The 20,798-nt window shown below is 59.1% G+C and overlaps 1 protein-coding gene and 1 long non-coding RNA gene across 4 annotated transcripts in view; one reads left to right on the plus strand and one right to left on the minus strand.

The window, feature by feature from the left end:
• Positions 1–19,233, plus strand: part of RADIL (Rap associating with DIL domain) — a 47,072-nt gene extending 27,839 nt beyond the window's left edge. Inside the window, exons 3-15 of the mRNA XM_019753631.3 lie at positions 492–724; positions 1,335–1,970; positions 2,959–2,996; positions 5,233–5,393; positions 8,847–8,959; positions 10,005–10,242; positions 10,985–11,157; positions 14,848–14,998; positions 16,019–16,209; positions 16,370–16,715; positions 17,778–17,917; positions 18,324–18,463; positions 18,918–19,233. Of these exons, the coding sequence (XP_019609190.3) occupies positions 492–724; positions 1,335–1,970; positions 2,959–2,996; positions 5,233–5,393; positions 8,847–8,959; positions 10,005–10,242; positions 10,985–11,157; positions 14,848–14,998; positions 16,019–16,209; positions 16,370–16,715; positions 17,778–17,917; positions 18,324–18,463; positions 18,918–19,023 (2,666 nt within the window). The 3' untranslated portion in view covers positions 19,024–19,233. The remainder of the gene's footprint in view (positions 1–491; positions 725–1,334; positions 1,971–2,958; positions 2,997–5,232; positions 5,394–8,846; positions 8,960–10,004; positions 10,243–10,984; positions 11,158–14,847; positions 14,999–16,018; positions 16,210–16,369; positions 16,716–17,777; positions 17,918–18,323; positions 18,464–18,917) is intronic.
• On the minus strand, positions 3,843–17,782 carry LOC109459287 (uncharacterized). Of its 3 annotated transcripts, XR_016021405.1 has the most exons (6): positions 16,764–17,782; positions 16,214–16,279; positions 15,593–15,853; positions 10,194–10,331; positions 5,012–9,027; positions 3,843–4,622 (listed from the first exon to the last, which is right to left on the minus strand). It is a non-coding gene; the product is annotated as an uncharacterized LOC109459287 (long non-coding RNA). The 3 variants fall into 3 exon arrangements; XR_016021404.1 differs by lacking the exons at positions 3,843–4,622; positions 5,012–9,027 and having other exon boundaries at positions 10,214–10,331; positions 17,025–17,782; XR_016021406.1 differs by lacking the exons at positions 3,843–4,622; positions 5,012–9,027; positions 10,194–10,331 and adding an exon at positions 12,202–13,095.
• Positions 19,234–20,798: the final 1,565 nt, after the last annotated feature.

The raw sequence follows: 20,798 nt of genomic DNA on the forward strand, positions 1-20,798 counted from the left end.
AGGTGTGTATGTGTGTGTGTGTGTGTGTGTGTGTGTGTACGTGCACGCTCTGACCTGGGGTGTGGGAGCAGACTGGGGAAGGAGCAGCCATGCTGTCCTAGGAGACCAGCTGGCCCAGAGGGTTGGGTGATGTGGGCAAGTTGGCTGTTTCCTGCTTGTAAATTTGGGGGGAAGATAAGCGGTTCCCATCTCTTCAGTCAGCACACATGCACGCACAGGTGGGCTGGCAGGACAGGACAGGTGGATGGCAGAGCTTTGGAGTGGGGAGGTGCCCCACAGGACCCCCTTGGTGACCCAGGTGGGTTTGGCCTCCTGAGGGGAGGCCCCGGAGGTGCCTGGCCTGGCGAGGATATGGTCAGTGGGCGGAGTCCTTAGCCTCCTCCAGATGGTCCTGCAGCGCAGGGGCCGGTGTTAGGAGCAGTGGTTCGTGAGAAGGGCCTGGAGGGGCCTCCACGGCGCTGCCTGGTTACCCTGTGTGGCTTCTGTTTCAGGGATAAACGCCCAAGCCCGGAGGCTGCAGCGGAACCGCGCCAAGGGGACCCCAGCCCTGGCCTCGGGGGGCTCCTGGAGCCCCCCCCCAGCCCGGCTGCGCCGCACAGTGAGCGAGACCAGCCTGAGCCCTGCTGCCACCCAGGGCCCTGAGGAGCCGGGCCGCAACGCCATGCGCTGCTCCCTCTACGAGTCCCCGCACCTGCTGCTTCTGCAGGGCTACAGCCAGCAGCACGTGAGCCGCCAGCCCCGCGGGCTGCCCTGCCGTTAGCTAAGTCAGCCGTCAGTCCTGCGACTGCAGTCGCGCCGACCGTGACAGGGCTGTAGGAATGGGGTGGGTGGGTAGGGACCACCACATTGGACCCATCCTAGACTCTGGGGGTGGGTGAGGCCCCCTGTCCTCTGCTTCCAGGGCATTCTCTGCCCAGGTTACAGGAGGAGCAGCAGGGGAGAGGGCCCTGCGAGGAGGGTCGCCCAGCTCCTCACTTACTGACCCCAGTGTGGTACCAGGTGCCCAGCACGGGACTGTCTACCAGCTTTCAGACTGCGTCTCAGGCCTCTTCCTGCCCTGGCTTTGGGGAAGGACACAGGCAGGTGACCAGGGCACAGGTGCGCAGTGTCCTCCAGGTGATGGCAGAGGCCTGGTGAACGGCTCACATGGCCTCCATGTGCTGCAGGGCTGCATTCTCTGGGGGACACAGCGAAAGGCCGCCTGTCGCCCCCAACCCCCAGAGCCAGCATTTCCCACCACTTCTGTTGCCCAGTACAGCATTCCCGCCCACACTCTTAGGGACCATGGACAGGGACACTGCGCTGGCCCCTGAGGTCTGGCGTTTGCGTTTCAGGACAGCCTGGTATACGTGCTCAACAGGGAGCGGCACACGGTGGGCCAGAGGACGCCCTCCAGCAAGCCCAGCATCAGCCTGTCGGCCCCTGACATCCTGCCCCTGCACTGCACCCTCCGCCAGTGCCAGCCCTCGGGCCCAGAGCGGGCGGGCAGTCGGCTGGTCCTGGAGCCAATCCCTGGGGCGCCCGTCGCGGTCAACTTCTCAGAGGTGGGGGGCCGGACCGTGGTGCTGCGTCATGGGGACCTGCTGTCCCTGGGCCTCTACTACTTGCTGCTGTTCAAGGACCCGGCACAGGCCCAGCCCCTGCCTGCCCAGGCCCTGGCTCGCCTGCGGGCCGTGCCGCACAGCTGCAGGTTGTGTGGGGCCCTGCTCCCGGCGGCCCGGGGCACCGCCGCCTCCACAGCCGCCGCCCTCCCCCGGCCGCGCCCGCTCTACCTGGAGTTCGAGCCTGCCGTGGAGGACACACTGCTGCAGCGTATCATGACGCTGATCGAGCCGGGCGGCGATGACCACAAGCTGACCCCCGCCTTCCTCCTCTGCCTCTGTGTCCAGCACTCGGCCACCCGCCTGGAGCCGGGCTCGTTCGGGCAGCTCCTGCTCAAGATGGCCAGGATAATCCGTGACACAGTCTGGGTCAGTCTCTGCCAGCCAGGAGCTTGGCTGTCTGGGCCCTGGGGCCGTGGTGGAGCTTGGGGGCGCTGTGGCCACAGGGTGGAAGTCCTGGGTACCTCCTCAGGCCGAAGGCCAGCCTTCTCTGCCCGTCCACACCGCCCAGCCTGGCGCATCCGCTGTGGCACTTCACCCTCGTGGGGACGGTCATGTCTCATGAGCTCTGGTCCTGTGTCCTCCCCTCGGCCCAGCCCTGCTACAGGCCTGGGAATGTGGTGCCTGTAGCCCCAAGCCTGCGTGTCCTGTGTCCCACCCGCCCAGCGAGTTGAGCCCCTGCCAACACCCACTGCAGAGCCCTTGTCAACTTGGTGGTGGGGACACAGGACCGGTCAACTTAGGTACATGGAAAACCCCTCCAGGACTGAGTCCCTAGACCATGGCACCAAGCATGTTTGGCAGAATTCTGAGCCATGGGGCTGACCTGGGCACTGCAGGATGTCCAGCAGCATCCCTGCCCCCTTGTCCCCCCCACACTTCATGCCGCTAGCACCCTCCCCAAAAAAGTCCCAGTGGGGAAGTTTAAATACATTGTAAATACTTAAGTACCTTCATCTGTTTATCATCACGATGTGGCTGACATTTAAAAGTGTACATATTAAGCTTAACAAGAAGAGTGTTAGAACTTTGTTCTGGTGTTTGTGGGACATGTGGCCTGTCTTTACTCCTTCTGAAATGGCCAGTTGTTATGGAAGCTGGATGGGTGTGAAATATTTCCGATGTAGGAAGTATGCAGTTCATATTCAATAATGGACTGGGAAGCGACCAAATCAAATGGAAAAATGTCCTTTCCCACATAGCTTGGAGTGGCTCGTCAGCAGAGTGCGGCATGTCTGCATCAGCGACGGCACGTGTTTACCTAGGTGGTGTCACATGTATTTGGTCGTGTTGTCATTGAACACATGCCTGGTATCCTGTTTTCCTCATGCTTGTTTGTTTTCCTTTATAATTGTAGGAGAAAACCAAAGAACTGGCAGAGCAGCAGACGCACCTGTAAGTATTTCTGTCATTGTACCCGCCCCTGGGCAGCTAGTTCCCCAGAGACCTCCACTTCCCGTGGCAGCGGGACCCAAGGGGGCCCCCCAACGCCTCTGGGGTCAGCTCTGTGCTTCCGTCAAACAGTCCTTACAGCTCAGAGTGGCTGTTTTTATTTCTTTAATCACCACCCTGGGAAGCTCTGTGGAAGATTTCTAGAACGCTGTCCACAGAGTGAGAGGGCAAGACCCTCGGATGCCTTCTCCTGCCTCCCACTCTGTCGGAGCGAGCTGACTTCTCTAGGAAAACGTACAGAGGGCAGCACGTCTCCACTGTCCAACGTCAGCCTCCACAGAGAGCGCCATTTCCACACGTGCACAGCACCAGGGGCTGGGAGCTCGATCCTGCAGGGATTGTCCTCCTGCAGGGGCTCATTGCGGTTACTGGCATCGTGTCTTCAGGGTTTGTCCCTGTTGTCGAGTATTGCAGGATTTCCTTGTGGTTTTAAGACTGAATAATACTGCACTGTATCCTATGCCAGACTTGCTTCATCCAGTCACCTGTGGATGGACGTTTAGTTTGATTCCTCCTCTTGGCTGTTGTGAATAGTGCTGCAGTGAACATGGGGTGCTTATATCTCTTGAAGCTCTTGATTTCAATTCTTTTGGATAAATACCCATAAATGGGATAGCTGGATCATATGGTAGTTTTATTTTTAATTTTTGAGGCCCCTCCATACTGATTTCCACAGCAGTTGCGCCAGTTCACATTCCCACCAGCAGGGCATGAGGGCTCCCTTTTCTCCATGTCCTCACCAGCACTTGGTACCCTTGTCTTGATGGTCTTCCTTCTGACAGGTGACAGGTGACATCGCATCGTGGTTTTGATTTGCATTTCCCTGGTGATTAGTGGTGCTGAGCACCTTTTCACATCCCGGGAGCCATCTGTGTGTCCTCTTTGGAGACGTCTACTCAGGTCCTCTGCCCATTGTTTTTTCCCCTGCCCATTTTTGAATTGGGTTATTCGTTTTTTTTGCTTTTGAGTTGTAGGAGTTCCTTTATGTTTTGGAAATGAACCCCTTATCTGCTATGTGGTTTGCAAATCCTTTTGCCGCTCCGTAAGTGCCTTTCCACTCTGCTGTTCCCTTTGCCGAGCAGAAGCTTTCAGTCTGCGTAGTCCCCCTTGTCTGGTTTTGCTTTTGCGGCCTGTGCCTTTGGTGTCAGACCCATGAAATCGTGTCCCCACTCCGTGCTCACCTGCACCTTGTTTGTGCCCCACAGTGTGTGGCCGGGGCTGCACTCATGTTGACCTCGCTGGGATTGACCCCGAAACTCCAGCTGGCAATCCTGGTGGTTTAGTTTTCAGGAGAGGCCTATCTGTGCCTTTGAGTTCTGGGTGAAATTGAGAAGGGCAATAAATGTTGAAAACAAAATGGAATTAGACTCTGAAGAGCCAGACGAATCCTTTGTTAATGACATGAACTCGATGCTGTGTGCACATACGTGTGTCATTCAAACCAGAAGGGACGGAAAGGAGCAGGACTTTGAGGTACGCAAGACAAGCGCAGGCCTGCTCAGCCGTAAACACAGGAGACGGGTCTGAAGCCGGTCCCTTCACTCCCCAGGAGGAGGACAGAAGGTCACACTGTGGACAAAAGTGAAGTGACAGCAGAGAGAGCAAAACTGCCAGCACAAGAGGAACGTGGGGAAGGGAGCCTGAGGTCGCCCTTCAGCCCACGTTGGCTGCTCAGCAGGGACAGACACGGAGGAAGACAGCCTCAGCTCTCCCCCGACACTTCCCCAGGGGCCCTGTCACAGATACGGCCCCGGTGGCTTTCCCGTGGGCCTGATTCTCCAGGACCGCTGGGTCACGCTGATACCCGCGAGTCCCTGAGCTGCTCTGGGTACAACAGGCAGGATTAAAGACCATCTCCCCCGACCCCAGGCACACAGACACACATACACACACACTGACATTCACAGCTACCTAACTGTCTAATTCCAAAGGAGAAGACAGGAAAATGGTTTATTTACCAGAGTCCTTTACCAACGGCTGTGGTCACTGGCTTCCTACTGAGGTTTGTAGATGTGCGTCTGGCTGTCAAGTGTTAAACAGGTTATGTACCTATATCTCATTTCCCAGCCTGACCTTGGGAGGTTGACAAATCATAGTTTTTGTTAGTGTCCCATTGAAACGAACGTCTGTATGTGCAGTGATGGTCCAAGTGTCATTCTCCGTCTTTCTGTCTTGGTAGCCAGGAGCCCATCTCCTCAGCCAGCAGTACCCTGGCCGGCCTGCTTCCCGGCCTGCAGCACCTTCTTTTCTGGATGTCCAACTCCATCGAGCTCCTGTACTTTATCCAGCAGAAGTGCCCACTGTACATGCAGAGCTTGGAAGAGGAGCTGGATGTCACAGGTAGGGTTCGTGCTGGCGCTCCCAGGCCAGGTGAGCATGGTCAGCGTGGTGTCACTGTGCCATCTCCACGTAGGGCTGGCCACTAGAACAGAGACGGATCCCCTGAGATGGAAGGGACGCTAACAGCTGGCCTAATCTGGCACCTCTCGTCCACGGCACGTTGGCACACTGTCCTCGTCGTTTCATCTGTTGTCCCGCTGTGTTCTGCCTGGGGAAGGCCCAGGGGGATACAGGGCACTCAGCATGCACAGGTGGAAGGACTGCAGTACACGGGCCCCAAGCCATCGTCCCTTACGAGATGCTCCACTATTTCAGAAGTGAGGCATGTCGCCAGTGACTGTTGTAGAATTGTATAATGCACGTCAATTTCAGAGACTGAAATGTGGGACAATGTGCATCTTAGCATTTGTGTAAAGTGCAGAAAACACTAACTGAGAGAGCGACTCTGACGGGGCAGTCTGGGAAGGCTTCATGGGGGAGATGGCATTTGGCTGCACCCTGAGGCCGGCGTGGGATTCCAGCTGGTGTATGTCTGACGAGGACTATGTGGGGCCTGGAGAGGCATGATGGGTCCTGGGATGGAGCAGAGAAGGAGCAGCAGGACCATACTTTGCTGGACAGGATGTGACAGCTGGGCACCCAGGGGCTGAGGAGACAGCCTCATGTGGATGAGCTTGGTTTAGCCTGCAGAGCTGTGTCGAAAACAAAGCCGCTCAGGTCCGGTCTGTAGGACTTTGGCCTGTTCCCGGACTGTACCAGAAGCTGCAGGGGTCCGGAGCAGGCCTGGCTGGCAGCCTCTGGGGCCCAGGCTGCAGTAGTGGGAGGTGCGCTGGGAGGTGGGAGGGGGCCCGGCAGGCAGGACGTGGTCTGGCAGGGTCTGCCGGACGCTGTACGTCTCCATGTGCGCAGCCATGTCTCCTGGGAGGGGCCATGGGCTCCACGGGAAAGAGCCTGAATAAATACCCTGGACCTCACCCGGTGAGGTGCCAACTGTCCCACTCTGTGCTTCGTGAGGCCTGTGTGGAGGCGGCGGCCAGGAGCTGGGCTGTGGACATGGGCTGGCCTGAGAGCCGCGGCTGGGAAGCCTGGCCAGGCCCAGCGCGTGGAGGGGCCGGGCTCCCAGGGCCTCGGCGTCTGGGCTTCCATGGGTATGTGGAGGGAAGTGCTGGATCCATGTGCATCCCAGAGGGCATTCCAGGGCTGCTGGCCTGCTGCCTCCGTGCCTTAGTCCCCTTGGGTGGACACTGTTAGACCTCCCAGGACGGGCCGCTGCCCTCTCTGTCCACAGACCTGGCCCTATCTTGCCTGCAAGGCTTGTGGTCACCTCTCCCCCCAAGCCCCACTAGTCTCCTCGGAGGCTTCTGGCCACCCAGGACCACAGTGGGATCTGAGTGGGGAGGCTCTACTGGGCTTGGTGTTGGCCAGCAAGCATCTGGGCCTCTGGCCTGTCTCCAAGAGCACGTTGTCCTTCTGTGCAATGCCAGGAGCTGGGGTGTGTTCACAGGGAGCCCCATTTATTCTGGCTCTAGCAGGAGTCAGCTGGGACAGCCCCCCGCCCCCCTGACCTTTAGGCACAGCGTTCAGTGACAAGTCCCACTGATGCCTTCTTGTCGCCTTATTGAGGCTGCAGTTCCGGGGGCCCCTCTGGGCCGGCCCCGCCCAGGCTGGGAGGGACCTGCGTCTGGCTGGTTTTCACGGGAAAAGCTGCTTGGGGGCGACCGGAGCACCTCTGCCTCGCTGCTGCCTCCAGTCTTAGGAGGAAGGTAGTTTTGGTTGGGGCCTGGATGTTGTGTAGTGGGTGTGAGCACGTGGGCGGCCCAAAGCCCCGCCTCTGCTGGGGAAGCCACAGCAAAACCAGAGACAGTGTCCTGGGCGGTGCAGGCGCTGGAGAGCTCAGAGGAAAAACAGCATCAGCAGAGGTTACAGCCGGTGCCTCGGCCTCCTGACCTTTGGCAGAAGGATCTGTGGGAAGAATTCTAACAACAGAGATGTCATGTCCTGAAAGCTGGAAAAATTGCCTTTTCATCCCCCAAACAGTCTTTATTGTCTGAAGCTCTTATCCAGGCGGCCTCATCTGCACAGGCAGATGAAAGAGTAGCCCCTCGAGGGGGGTGGCGTTATTTTATTCATGTAAAACGGTCCTGTAAGTCTTGTGGCTCTGCCTCAGTGCCTATAGACTGCGGGTGGGGAGGGTTCTCAGGTGCCCAGAGGACGGCCTCTGTCCTGGGCCTCCAGGAAGCCTGTGTGCTTCTGTAGGCCTGGAGCCTTCTGGAAGAAAGCTGTGTTGCAGCTGGCAGCCTGTTAAGAGCCTCTTGCTCCCCTAGACGTAGGGCCCCAGTGAGGCTTCAGGGAGCATCCAGACTCTGCCAGGAGACCCCGCAGCCAGGCCCTGGGTGGCTGTGTGGCAGACCTCTGGTTCCTGGGAGGTGAGCCCTTGGGGGCTCTGTGGGCCGAGGGGCAGGAGAGCCGGGCACTTGAAGGAGAAGCACCATGAGCAGCAAAACCTCAGTGACAGCAGCGTCCAGATGTGGCAGGGGTGGGCCTCTGATGGCCGGCACGCTGCTTCCCGCCATGTCCAGCAGCAGGACGGCCCCATCCCTGTGCTCCTGGGAGGCCAGCTTCGTGCTGGGGGTGATTCTTGGCTCCAGTAGACCGGTGCCACCCTCCAGCCCTGGTGGAGACTTCCGGCAGTGGGGCCCCGCTGTGTGGCAATCGGGTAATCAGAGGGCCACCGTGGGTGACCGGGCAGTGAGGAGAGCCGCTGGGCTGGCTGGGCTGTGGCTCGGTCCCGTTGGCACTGGATACAACACCATAGCCGCTGGCCTGCAGCTTCTCATACAGAAGTGAGGATCGCAGAGAGTGCAGGACAGATGGGGGTCCAGTGTCTATTTGCCCCAAATGCTGGTAGGACACAGGTGCTGTGACACCACATGCCTCCCCACATTCTGGAAGGTTCCTGTTAGGAACCCCTGTTAGGGCCTCTGGTTTTGGGGACACTGTTGCCAGTTTGGCCTCTTGCCTTTCCAGGAACCCCTCCCCAGAAGGAAGGAATCCCCTGGCATCCGCTGGCACCCTCTCTGCCCCTGCTGGGCAGGTCCCCTGACCAGGCCCCCGCTACTGCCCCCGCCTGGGGAGGCCTACCCAGGGGTGGTTCCAAGTGCCTCGCTCTCCCTCCCTGAGGTTAAAGACACCAGTGGCTTCCCTGTGGCCCCTCCCGCATCTGGGGACCCCTTGGGGCTGTGGGGAGGGGTGGCAGGCAGGGCTAAGGTTGGCCTGGCTGCCTCTGTGCCTTTGGCTTATCACATTTTCCAAACCTAAGATGGGAGCGTTGGGCAAGTGCACTCAGGAGGAGGGTGGACGTCTGAAGTCGCTGCCATTCTGGAAGGTTCCTGCACATGCGCTGAGGCGCAGCCGTCCCTACTCAGTCACCCCTGCACTGCTATGTCACTGCAGGCTCGAAGGAGTCACTGTTCTCCTGTGCGCTCTCGGCCAGCGAGGAGGCCATGGCAGTCCTGGAAGAGGTCATCCTGTACGTGTTCCAGCAGTGTGTGTACTATGTCTCCAAGGTGAGCCCGCAGCGCCCGCAGGGGGAGCGCTGCGTCCTCCGGCTCTCCGAGCGGCTATTTCGGGGAACCTGAAAGGAGTTGTCTGCTTTTCCCACCTGTCACGGGAAAAGGCTTAGAGCCCAAGCATTTTGAGCTCTAACTGGCAGCCACTCCCAACCTGAGTGCCAGCTTCCAGTTCCTCTCCCTCCTCGCTCAGTGTCACTCTTGTCCCATGAACCATCCAGGCCCAACTCTGGAGGCCAGCAGTGCAGTGTGGGAGGCAGAGGGGCGGCTGCTCTGGGGAAACCATTTGAAAGGTGGAATGGGTGTGTGGTGGTGCCAGGCTGCAGGGGCCCTGGCTCCTCCCCGGACATGCTGTCCCAGCAGTCTGAGGGGTGGTCAGCAGCTTGTGGCCCCAGACCTGTCTGCCCATTGCCCCGGCGTCAGGAGTCTCCAAGCTGAGCAGAGGCTCAGTCCTGGATGCGAGCCAGGCACGTCTGGTACCTCTGCAGCCTCCTGACCTTGGCTTTGGCCTTTCTGAGGCCTGGTTCCCTCGGGACAACAGGGTTCTGCTGTGTCCTTGGCCAAGCAGGTTGAGGGTCCAAGGGATGCAGTCCAGTGGCCCAGAGCACACATCCACCAGTTCAGCCATCACTAGGGAGCGCCCGCTTGTCCAGTCTATTCAGGGGCCAAATGGGACTGTTACCGTACATTCTAAAGAGAGTCCCCCAATTGTGGGAACCCCCTTCAGGTGCCCCTACCTGCCACTCTTCCATCCAGTGAAACTTTTGATAAAACAAGAGGGCTGAGCTTTTGCCCCCTCAAGACCCTCAGGGTGGCTGCAGCCCCTTTGCTGGAGCCCCTGGGTGCCTCCCAGTGCCGTCGGCACCTTTAACAGGAGCTTGTACTGACCCCCGCACCACCAGGCAGCCCCTGTGGGAGACCATTACTCACTGCACAGCTGAAACCCCCCGGGCTGTACGTCACAAGGGCCGTTTGCTGAGGCAGGAGCTCGTTAGGCCAGAGGCCCCTGCCAACGGCTGTGGTGTCTTCCTCTCGCCCCCAGTCCCTATACGTCTGCCTGCCGGCCCTGCTGGAGTGCCCCCCTTTCCAGACGGAGTGCCGGGACAGCTGGTGCTCGGCCCCCCAGCTGCCCGAGGAGCTGCGCCGCGTGGTGTCTGTGTACCAGGCCGCCCTGGACCTGCTGCGGCAGTCCCAGGTGCACCCTGAGATTGCTGCCCAGGTGCTGGCCTACCTCTTCTTCTTCTCCAGCACTCTGCTCTTCAATCAGCTCCTGGACAAGGGTGAGGGGCCGGGCTGGGCCCTGGAGACGGCTCCTGAGGACATTGTGCCATGGTCGGGGCGTCTTGATCCATGGGGGTCCAGGCTGGTGCTGTGGGGGCGGCAGGTAGAAGCCCAGGAGAGTAGGAGATGTTACAGAGCGTGTCCCCATAGGAGCAGGAGCCTGTCAGTAGCTGCAGAGAGGCCCCGGGAAAAGGGGGGTTGTGGCCTGCACAGGGCCCCTCAGGCCTTTCCTGGTTCCCTTTATTCCCACACAGGGCCACAGCCTCTGTGACAGAGGGAACAGGCTCAGGGAAGTGATGTGACCTTTGATCCTGCCTCCCTGCTACCCAAACTCCTCACTGCAGACGTTCCTCTGTCGCCCTGCCCAGGGCTCAGGGGCACTGCCGGGACACAGGGACATGAGCACAGGGACGAGTCCCCAGCACACGGGTGTCACCAGTGTGGATTTCCCAGGCTGGTGTGGGGTCCAAAAGGCAGGATTGGGGTTGGGAGCAAGGGGTCTCACTGTACGTCCCTTTGTACTTGGGATTCAGTGGCTGTCACAGCCCATCCCTGCTCACCCTAGCCCCTCCCAGAGAGGGGCCCACAAGCAGGTTAGTTGCCTTGGAAACCGGTATAAGGTCTTACCTCTGTCCTCTGAAGCCTGGAGTGGGGCAAGGACAGACACAGGGGGCCAGCTGGGGCCTGACTCCCCTGGGGAGGGAGGGCCCGGGGCCTCACCTTTCCTCCCTCCCTCCCCAGGCCCCTCTCTGAGTTGCTTCCACTGGCCCAGAGGCGTCCAGGCCTGTGCCCGCCTGCAGCAGCTCCTGGAGTGGACGCGGAGCGCCGGCTTTGGGGAGGCCGGAGAACGCTTCTTCCGGAAGCTTTCCTGCACACTCAACCTGCTGGCCACTCCCCGTGCCCAGCTCATCCAGGTAGGAGGGGTGGGGTGGGGACCATGTGTTGTCACTCTTGGGTCACCGACAACAGACCAAGCCGAGGGCCACGGACCTGGCAGAGTTGCTTCAGTTCCACAACTGTTCCCACCTGTAGGCAGGATAATGGCCCCAAAGATGTCTGTGTCTGGTCCCTGGCTGGCAACTATGTGACCCCATATGGCAGAGGGGGCTCTGCAGAGGTGATTAAGGCTAAGGACTCTACGATGGGGAGATTGCCCTGCGTTATCCTGTGGCCCAATCTAATCACATGAGTCCTTCACAGTGGGAGAGAGAGGTGGAAGAGAGGGTCAGAGAGACAGGACAGAATGGAAAAGAGGGACTCGACCCGCCATTGCTGGCTCTGAAGATCGAGGGAGGGGCCACGGGCCAAGCAGTGCAGAGGCCTCCAGGAGCCCAGGACCGCCCTCACCCAAGGCCAGCACGGAAACGGGGACCTCGGCCCTACACCTGCAAGGAAGCGAATTCTGACAACTCAGATGAGCAAGGAGACGGACCCTGGCCTGGAGCCTCCAGAAGGAAACAGCCCTACTGACACCTGGATCTTAGCTTAGTGCGACTGCTCGATGTCTGACCCCTGATCTGTAAGAGTGGACATTGTGTTGCTCTGCTGTGTGTGTGGTCATCTGTTACAACAACAACCAGAGACTAATACACCACCTCCCCCTTCCTTCCCCAGCTGCCTGACAGTTGTCACAGATAATCAGTGAAAGCAGACCAATGGTGCTCCCTTCCTGCCTGGCATAAACCCCGAAGGTGCCCCAGCAATGATGGCGAGAGTCGCCAGGGCAGTCTGGGGAGGGAACTGTTTGCACCAAGTGGGTAATGTGGCTGCTTTGTCATCTCCAGGCAAAGCCCTGAGCTGACTCCAGCATAGACAGTGTAGCATGATGCTCGTGAGGGGACAGTGGACCTTTCAGTTTGATATTAAAAAAGGAGTAATCCACGTCTACCCAAGGATGAAAACCCAGAAAATCTCATGTGTGCATCCGTCACCACTGTTACTAGCTGCTGCCTGTTGAGAGCATCTGTGAAGTGTGGACAGCTGTGCATGTGCCCCTCATTTATGCCATTTATGCCGGCCTCGCAGCACACCTCTGCAGGAGGCCTGGCTGTGACTGCTTCATGAGGCCAGGCTGAGGTCACACAGCCAGTACATCATCGAGCCGAGACTCCATGCCAGTTCTGGGGGCCACTGATCATTCACCAGATACTGAGAACCTCCCACATTAGGAACTGTATGTCTTAAGAATCTTTTCTAAAAGTTATTTAATTCTTTTATTATAAAAGTGAAGCATAGATTCACTTGAGAAAATTCAGAAAACGGGGATATCTGGGTATGGATTGCAGATTGAACATGTGAATTTAGTTTCTTTCCTCCCAAAATATCACTGAACAAAAGCCAAGCGATGCTTTTCAATGGCCTAAGCCCATAAAGAGAAAGAAAATGTAGAGGAGATGAAAACATTTTGGAAGCAGGAAAGCGGAAGGTGAGTAGCAACCACCTTAGCAGAGCTGAGAAAGCTGACTCCTGAGAAGCAATCCAGTTCACCATGAAGCCATCAACAGGCTCTGAAACTGCTGGCACCAGTGCCTCTGGAAGCTGAGTAAAGATGGAGGAAGAACAGCATGGTCTGTCCAGTGGATGCAGTAGCTTGGGGTAAGCCTACCTTGTGCTGAGAACAACACACAAAAGCATCTGTTTAAAGGCACCAGAGAGCTCCTGAAGCAATGCGGACTGAGGGAAAACAGATCCACAGAGGGGGAACCCCAGAACTGTTCCACTGCAGCTTTTCCTCTGGGGGCATTTGCCTCATCTGGGAGCAGGATCTGTGTAAAGCCAAGAGTCCAGGCTTCATCCAGGCAGGGGGCCAGAGCTGGGAAGAGTGACTCAAACAGCCTCGGCCATCTCACAGGCTAGGGAGACAAACATAAGATACTTGAGGGGCCTGACATACTTGGTGTTTTCCCCCTCATGACATTTGACAAAATCCTGAAGCTTCAGGATGTGGGATGGGAAGGGCTTTAAAACTAAGCAAAAAGCTCTGAAAAGCAGAGTGGAATTGATGGAAGTTTGACCCCCACTAGGTCAGGATGGTCAGTGACAATGAAAATACACAAAGCAAACCCGTGGATGCAGTTAAAGCAGTGCTAAGGGGCAAAGTTATAGCTTTAAGTGTATATGTTAGAAAACAAGGGAAGCTGAGAATGATTGTGAAGCAAGGAAAAGAACAGCAAATCAAACCCAAAGAAAGTGGAAGGAAGGGAATACTAGAGATGAGCCAAAATCAATGGAACAGTAGGTACGCATGTAATAAGAAAAGCAAAAAGTCAAGACTTCGTTCTTTGAAAAGTTATTTGAACAGTTGAATAAATGTTTAATAAAACCAAAAGCAATAGGGTGAGGAATTGATTCTTTGAAAAGTTTAATGAAAGTGGGGAAATGCAAATTGACAACATCAAAAATGAATAGGATAGCACCAGTCAGATAACACATTAAAATTGATAGTAATAATATCTCAGTAAAACTGGGGAGATTTTTAAAAGATGAATAGTAAGAGGCTATTATAACCAACTTTATGTTGATAAATTTGACAACGCGAGAAAGAAATACAGGAAAAAGAAAAATTAAAGGACCAATGTCCAAACGGGAGTCCAGAAAGAGCAGGGAAAACAGCAGGGGAGTAAAGATAAACCAAGACAACACCCATATCCCACGGCGGTGAGTTTCTAGACTGAAAGTGTGGCCAGCAGATAAAACAGCACAGTGCTGAAGCAGCCTCACACCCAGACCCACAGAACAGTGGGCACAGACAAACCAAGAGGAATGAAAATGACACACGCGAAGACTGGTCCCCAGAGTGCTTTCCAATGTCTCAAGAGCAGCGCGGGCAGCTAGAGGACAGCGGAGCCACAGAGCAGCCAAACTACTATCGTGTGAAAGTACAGGAAAGACACTTGCCGCTGGGCCAGGCCAACCATGTTTCCCCAGTGCAGCCTTTTTTGGGAGCTACGAGAAGATCTGTCTCAGAAACGACGGGTAGCCGGGCGAGCAGAGGAAAGGGGTTCCAGGAACCAGGAAAGGAGAGGGGCTCCACAATGAAGGGGACAAAGGGCTTATGGGGAGTGCGAAGGTTGTTTCGTGAGACGAATCCAGCCCTGTCCTCTGGGCCTGTGCCGTTTGTCTTGTTTAAGGGAGCTTGCCCTACCCGAGCTCATAAAGCTGGTCTCGTGTGTCACTTGAATGATGTCGCTTGGGCTTTTATGCCTGTCTTTCTCCTGCTTGAATTCTTTTATGTCGTATGACACAGGGACCCTATTTCATTTTCCCGTTTCCCAGTGATCGTGTGATGATGGGCATGTTCAGTGGACCAGGCACGGGCCTCTCTGGGAATGGCCACCCACTCGGCTCTCAGCCTGGGTGCCCACGAGGCAGCTTGGGGTGAGCTGCCCACTGTGGGGCGGCCATGCTGCGCCGGCCTGTGACCCTGCCCCCACTGACCTCGCCATCCCGCATGGACAGCGGGGGTCTGCGTGCTGGCTTGGGACGTGTGGCCAGGAGCCCTGGCCCTCTGCCTCTGCCCCCAGAGCACTCAGAAGGCAGACCCTCCCTGGGGATGGGCTGTGCAATCCTGCGGCCTTGACCTTGAGCTTGTTCTTGTCACCCAGATGAGCTGGGCGAACCTGCGGGCCGCCTTCCCCGCCCTGAGCCCCGCGCAGCTGCACCGGCTGCTGACTCAGTACCAGCTGGCCTCGGCCATTGGCCCCATGAGTGCCTGGGAGCCGGTCGCCCAGGACTGCCCTGACGCCTTCAAGTCAGGTAAGCACCGTCCCTGGGCAGGTCTGAGGGGCCCTGTGGGCTGTGCTGGGGGCAGGGGAGCTCCTGGGAGGGCCTTCCCTGGAGGAGCCTGCACAGCATCTGGCACCTCCACCCTGGGCCGTCTTCTTCCTCGGTACCCTGCCCTGTGCACCCCTGGGGACCTCCACAGTTGGGAGTCAAGGAGCCCACGGTCAATGGCCAAGTTCCAAGCTTCGGGCGCAAGTCAGATCCGCCCTGGCCCTCAGGGAGCCTGAGGATGGGGTCTTGGCTGGTGCACAGCCCACCAGGCAGAGAGCAGGGACTCCACGCTGGGCGCCACTGTGCTGCCTGTTGGGCACACCCGTGCCATGTATGTACACGCATGTGCACACACAACATACATACGGATATGTACGCACGCAAGTACGTACCTTTTATAGATCAGACAGTACGTATAACAAACAAAATCAGAAATCTGTGTCCTCATACAGATACAGTAGGGCTTTCAACACCATCCGCCCACGCCCTTGTCACCTAGGGGCTAGGCCTGGACAGAGACCAGCTCTGAGCAGGACTCCAGGCTGCAAATGGACAGCATTTGCCCCTCCCACTTACTTGCTCACTGCTGCGGTCTCAGAGGGCGGGCTCTGTGTGGGGAGTGGAGCCTCCCTGCCGACTGCAAGGTGCTCATCATGTTCTAGACCAACACGCAAACGGGCCGTCAGGGTCCCGGGTGCCATGGGAGGCATCAGCTCAGGGCTGCAGACTTGGGCTGACCAGGCTCAGCTCCCAGTGTGGGCAGGCAGTGGGCGCAGGCAGGCGCTGGGGGTGGGGACAGCTCCTGCCCTCTTCTTCATCCTGGGTGGTCACAGGGATCTAAAAGGGACCAGAGTGCAGTTTGGGCTGGTCAACCTGGCCTGGCTCCACCCTCTCCATTGTCCTTGGCAGGTCAGTCTGCTTGTCCCTGGGTCCCCCAGTGTCGGGAGGGGAGGGCAGCCTCCTCCTGGCCAGGAGGTCAAGCAGTCCTTGCCCCGCCCGCAGAGGACGTCCTGGAGTCCTACGAGAACCCCCCACCCATCGTTTTGCCAAGTGAGGGCTTCCAAGTGGACTTGGAGGCAGACAGCCTCGATGACAGCATCTACCAGCACCTTCTCTACGTGCGCCACTTCCTGTGGGGCCTGCGGAGCAAGCCCAGCCCTAGTGGTGGCCCCCCCCAGCCTGAGGGCCTCGAGGTACCTGCGAGTCACTGGTCCGTGGCTCTGGCTTTGACAGCGGGGTGGATACAGCGCCTGGCTGCTGGCCCTGGGGAAGAGTGGGAGTGAGAGCTGGGCCCCCCTTGGTTCTCCCACCGCGGCAGGAGCTTGGTGCCTGAGCGCTTTCTCTCTCCTCCAGGGCCCAAACCACCCCACCCCTGAGGGACACCCCGAGGGCCAGAGCTGTCCCCTGGCTCCCAGGGACCCCAGCAGGGGAATTCGTGAAGCTGGCCCAGCACACGCTCTTCCTTCCGCGGGGGCTCCCCGGGCACTGGGCCCTTCAGGAAGGCAGGCTGGCCGCGGGAGCCGCGGGGGCCCCCAGGCCGGCTCTCTGCACACAGACTCCTCCTGCCTGCTCACCCCTCCCAGCACCCCCCTCGAGCCCACTGTTCCTGACTGGCCCGACCCTGGCGGGCCCTGTGGGAAAGCATTCCTGGAAGGGAAGAGGAATGGACCAAGTGGCCCCCGGGGGGCAACTCCAGAAGGTGAGGCCTGTTCACGCCTGCACTTCAGCCCCCAGGCCCCGCTGGTACCTGGGCAGGTCCCTTTGGGTCATTCCACCTACAGGGACCTGGGCTTTCAGGACCTGCCCATGAACGCCTGCAGGCTCCAGGGGCAGACGGGGAGGGCCAAGGCACAGGGCAGCCGGGCCAGGGGTAGCCTTCTGGGGGACTAAGAGAGTCACATAGGAAGGGGTGGCTCAGGTGATGTGTGCTCAGCAGCAGGGATCGGAGGACGGGGAGGAGGGGGGAGGGGGGCAGGGAGGCAAGGCGTGTGTGTGGGGGGGTGTGCACCTGGATGCACGTGACTGGACGGGCTGGAAGGGCAGAGCGGCCCCAGCCCGGCCCCAGGCGGGAGCTCAGCAGTGCCGACCTGAGTCCTCAGTCTCCTGTGGAGTATGGAGTGTGCCTTGAGGGCAGGGGTCCCCTGGGCCCCTGCTGTTCCTGAGGCCAGTCACCTGTGTGTGGGGGGAACAGGTGGGCACCACAACTGACCTCGTGGAGAAAGCACGGGACCCTCAGGGTGGGGAGGGGAGGCTGCAAAGATGAGAAGAACCCTAGCTCTGGAGGGGGGCAGGCTCCCTGGGGACCTCGTGCTGGGCTGGGCCCCAGGAGCAGGGAGCCGTCCATTAGCAGGGTCAGATGCTTGGGAGGGACAGAGGTAGTCACCACTTAGAGGCGCAGTGGGAGAGGAAAGGGGGCTCAGGGGGGTCCTGTGGAGTGAGGAGGGAGGGCTGAGGGAGAGGGGACTTGGGCATGAGCCTGAGCAGAGCGCCCTTCTCAGTGCCCTGGAACAGCCGGCCAGTGTCCTGGGGCAGCCACGGGGAGGCCCCAGGTGCCCCTTCCGGGCACACGGGGGTGTCGAACACAGATGGGCCCAGATCTCTGTCTTCCTGGAGGAGGTTGGGCACTTACTGTTCATGGTCTTTCCAAACGGCATCTCGCTGGAGCTCCGGGAGCACTTGTCCTCTGGAGAAGCAGCCGAGCCAACATCCCTGGGTCCTGGACTCTGGAGACAGGTACTTGCACCTTCTCTTGCCCTCCTAGGAGACTGTGTGGCCCCGGAGGACCAGCCCCCTCCGGCCCCCTCCAGCCAAAGCTCCAGCACTGACGACTTCTGCTATGTCTTCCTGGTGGAACTGGAACGAGGCCCCTCTGGGCTGGGGATGGGCCTGATCGATGGGATGGTGAGTGGCCCCTGGGCAACTTCTGTTCAGTGCCAGTGTCCTGTTTACCAAAGATGGGCCCACAGTACAGCGTGTGTGGTCACCGGGGGAAGAGGTCGGGTTGGCCCAGCAAGGGCTTAGGCCAAGGGGCTTGGTGGGGGCATGTCTGGAATTTGAGAGAAATGAAAGGGCCTCGTACAGGAGCCACCTCCCCGACCTGCTGTCATTTCTGTCCTCAGACTTGGGGCATCTGTCCTGGGCCTGTGGGGACAGTGTTGGTATCTACTGCTGTCCTCGCAGACACAATGATGACCTGGGCCAGGCCGGGCATCTTGGCTGAGGGTGGTGCTGAGGTGGCCTTTGCTAGGGCCACCTGAGTGTTGCGGCCCACAGAGCCCTGAGGCCTCTGCGTCCCCCCTCCCCCCAGCACACACCCCTGGGCACCCCTGGCCTCTACATCCAGACCCTGCTCCCCGGCAGCCCTGCAGCGGCTGACGGCCGGCTGTCGTTAGGAGACCAAATCCTGGAGGTGAACGGCAGCAGTCTGCTGGGCGTCAGCTACCTGAGGTACCCCATCCCCCGCACCCCCAAACACACACACACCCCTGCCTGTGTGAGCCAGGCCCACCTGCAGGACAAGCCTCGCTCACGCCGATCCTCTGACCGACCAGGTCCTGTCATCAGCCCACTTTAGAGATGAGGAAGTGGAGGCTCAGCCCCTCAGCCCAGCTGCCTGTGGTCACCTCCACCCTACCCTCCCTCGTGTGACCTCTGATGACCACCAGCCCCACCAGGGGTTGAGCACCTCCAGGGTGGGGTGGGTAGCGTGAGCCCAGGTGCTGCCTCATAGCCAGGCCATCACACAGCCCCGTCCATTGGGGGAGCCCTGGGGGTGAAGGCTTGGGCCCCCCTCCTGGGCACCTCCTGGAAGCCCCGCCCACCCTGTGGATGGGTGGCAGTGAGTCGTCACCGTCACTGTGCAAGCTGGTCATGCCGTCCTCACCCCCCGCCTGGGTTTCAGAGCCGTGGACCTAATCCGACATGGGGGAAAGAAGATGCGGTTTCTGGTTGCCAAGTCTGACGTGGAAACAGCCAAGAAGATCCGCTTCCGCTCGCCCCCTCCCTAGGAGGCGGGAAGGATGCCGGGGACCTAGCCCTGAGGTTGGCCACACTGCTCCCAGGACACTGGCCACACCTCCCCCTGTGGATAATGTACTTAGTGTATATTTTATTTATGACAGATAACACTAAGCTGTGATGTTTGTTACAGAGCTTTTATGTTTGAAGATTTGAATGGAGACGTATAGATTCAGTAAACTATCTTTCGTATTCTTGGAGAGTGGAAGTGTGTGGAGTCAGGGTAGGCGCCGTTCTAGGCTCCCCCGGGACCCAGGGGGCTGCTGGGAGCTCCACAGGACCCAATGCCCCCCTCCCCACCAGTGTGAGAGACCCTGAGGGGATGGGGCGGGGGTGAATGGTGATGGTGGAATGGTTTTAACTAACTCTTGGACTGCCCTCCACCCTGCCCAGAAACAAGGAGTGACGGGCACGCGGGGCAGCCCTCACCCCCAGGGAAAGGCTAGAGCCGCCAATCAGAGCAGGTTGCTCCTGGTCACCACATGCTCAGCATAACCCCCAAGAAAGGGTCTAGGCCCCCCAGAAGGTGATACAGTGAGTTGACCCACCCTGGTACCCGGGCCTGTACCCCAGGGACCCAGGTCCCACCGGATTTCTGTTCTGATCACTAAAGCCTGGGCTTGGCCCTAATACCAGGCTCTTAATCTGCGCCCCGGCTGGTGGCCACCTGGTCACTGTCCCTTCACCCTGGAAGGAGGCCCGCCTCCTGCTCCACCAGCCGACTGACCATGCACAGTGCCAGGAGCAGGGCGTTGTGGTGTAGGGGGGCTGGGACACCTCCACACGGCTGGCCATCTTCAGCAGCTTGGTAGCTGTGTCCTCACAGTGCAGGGAACCCATAGCCAGGCTCTGGACCAGGGTCCTCATCGTTAACAGGAACAGAGAGACCATGGGGACAAGGGGACCCGGCCAGTCAGCTGCAGACACAGCCCTCACGTGGAAAGGGGTCCGATGGAGGGGGCCGCAAGAACCCAAGAACGGTGTCCTTGGTAGGTCCCAAGCCGTGGGCCTCGTTCGCTCTACGCCGCCCCCTGGCGAACGCAGGAGAGAAGCGCAGGTGCAGCTGGCCCGGCCTCGCGGCTGCAAGACCCATCTGCTAGCCTGAAGACGGCAGCCCACCGCCCGCTCCCCAAATGCGGGATCAATGGGCGTGGCCGGAACCGCCGAGGAGGGACGGGGCGGCCTCCAGGTTCGCGGAGCAGCAGCGTCACCTGGTGGCCCGGGAGCTGGTCCATAGGCCGGGCTGCTGAGTTCAACAGAATGGTGGGAAGTGCTGGGGCTGGGGGACGTTTCTTGCCCCACCACACTCCCTGCTTGGGATAAGGCTCCCGGCAGCAGGTGTCAGGGTCACTGGGCGCCCTGCTGCTGGGAGACCCCACCTTGGAGGGCACTGCTCTCCCCTGTAATGGCAAGAGGCTGCAGGCCTGTAAAGGCGACAGCACCTCCAGCCCACCCGGCAGAGGCCTGGGCGCCCCAGCCTCAGCATCTTTAAGTGATTCAGGAGCATAAGAAGATGCACTGGAAACGCACCCAGACCAAACGCGTTTCTCCAGGGGCTGCTACCACCTCTGGAAGCGTCGCACCTCTTCCTTCCTGACTGCGTGTATCTGATGTTATCCTGGGGCACCTGTGACATTGGAGCTGAGTAGCACTTGGCCCTTACACATTGGGAAGAAGTGGGAAGGAACAGCCCAGGTGCCTGGCCCGGCCAGGTGGGGCCCTTCCATCCCCAGGGCCAGCTCTCCCAGCCCAGCAGCACTGGAAA

This window comes from Rhinolophus sinicus, chromosome 5 (assembly GCF_057876585.1).
Source record: "Rhinolophus sinicus isolate RSI-liver-muscle chromosome 5, RSI-T2T, whole genome shotgun sequence".
NCBI classification, from domain to species: Eukaryota; Metazoa; Chordata; class Mammalia; order Chiroptera; family Rhinolophidae; genus Rhinolophus; species Rhinolophus sinicus.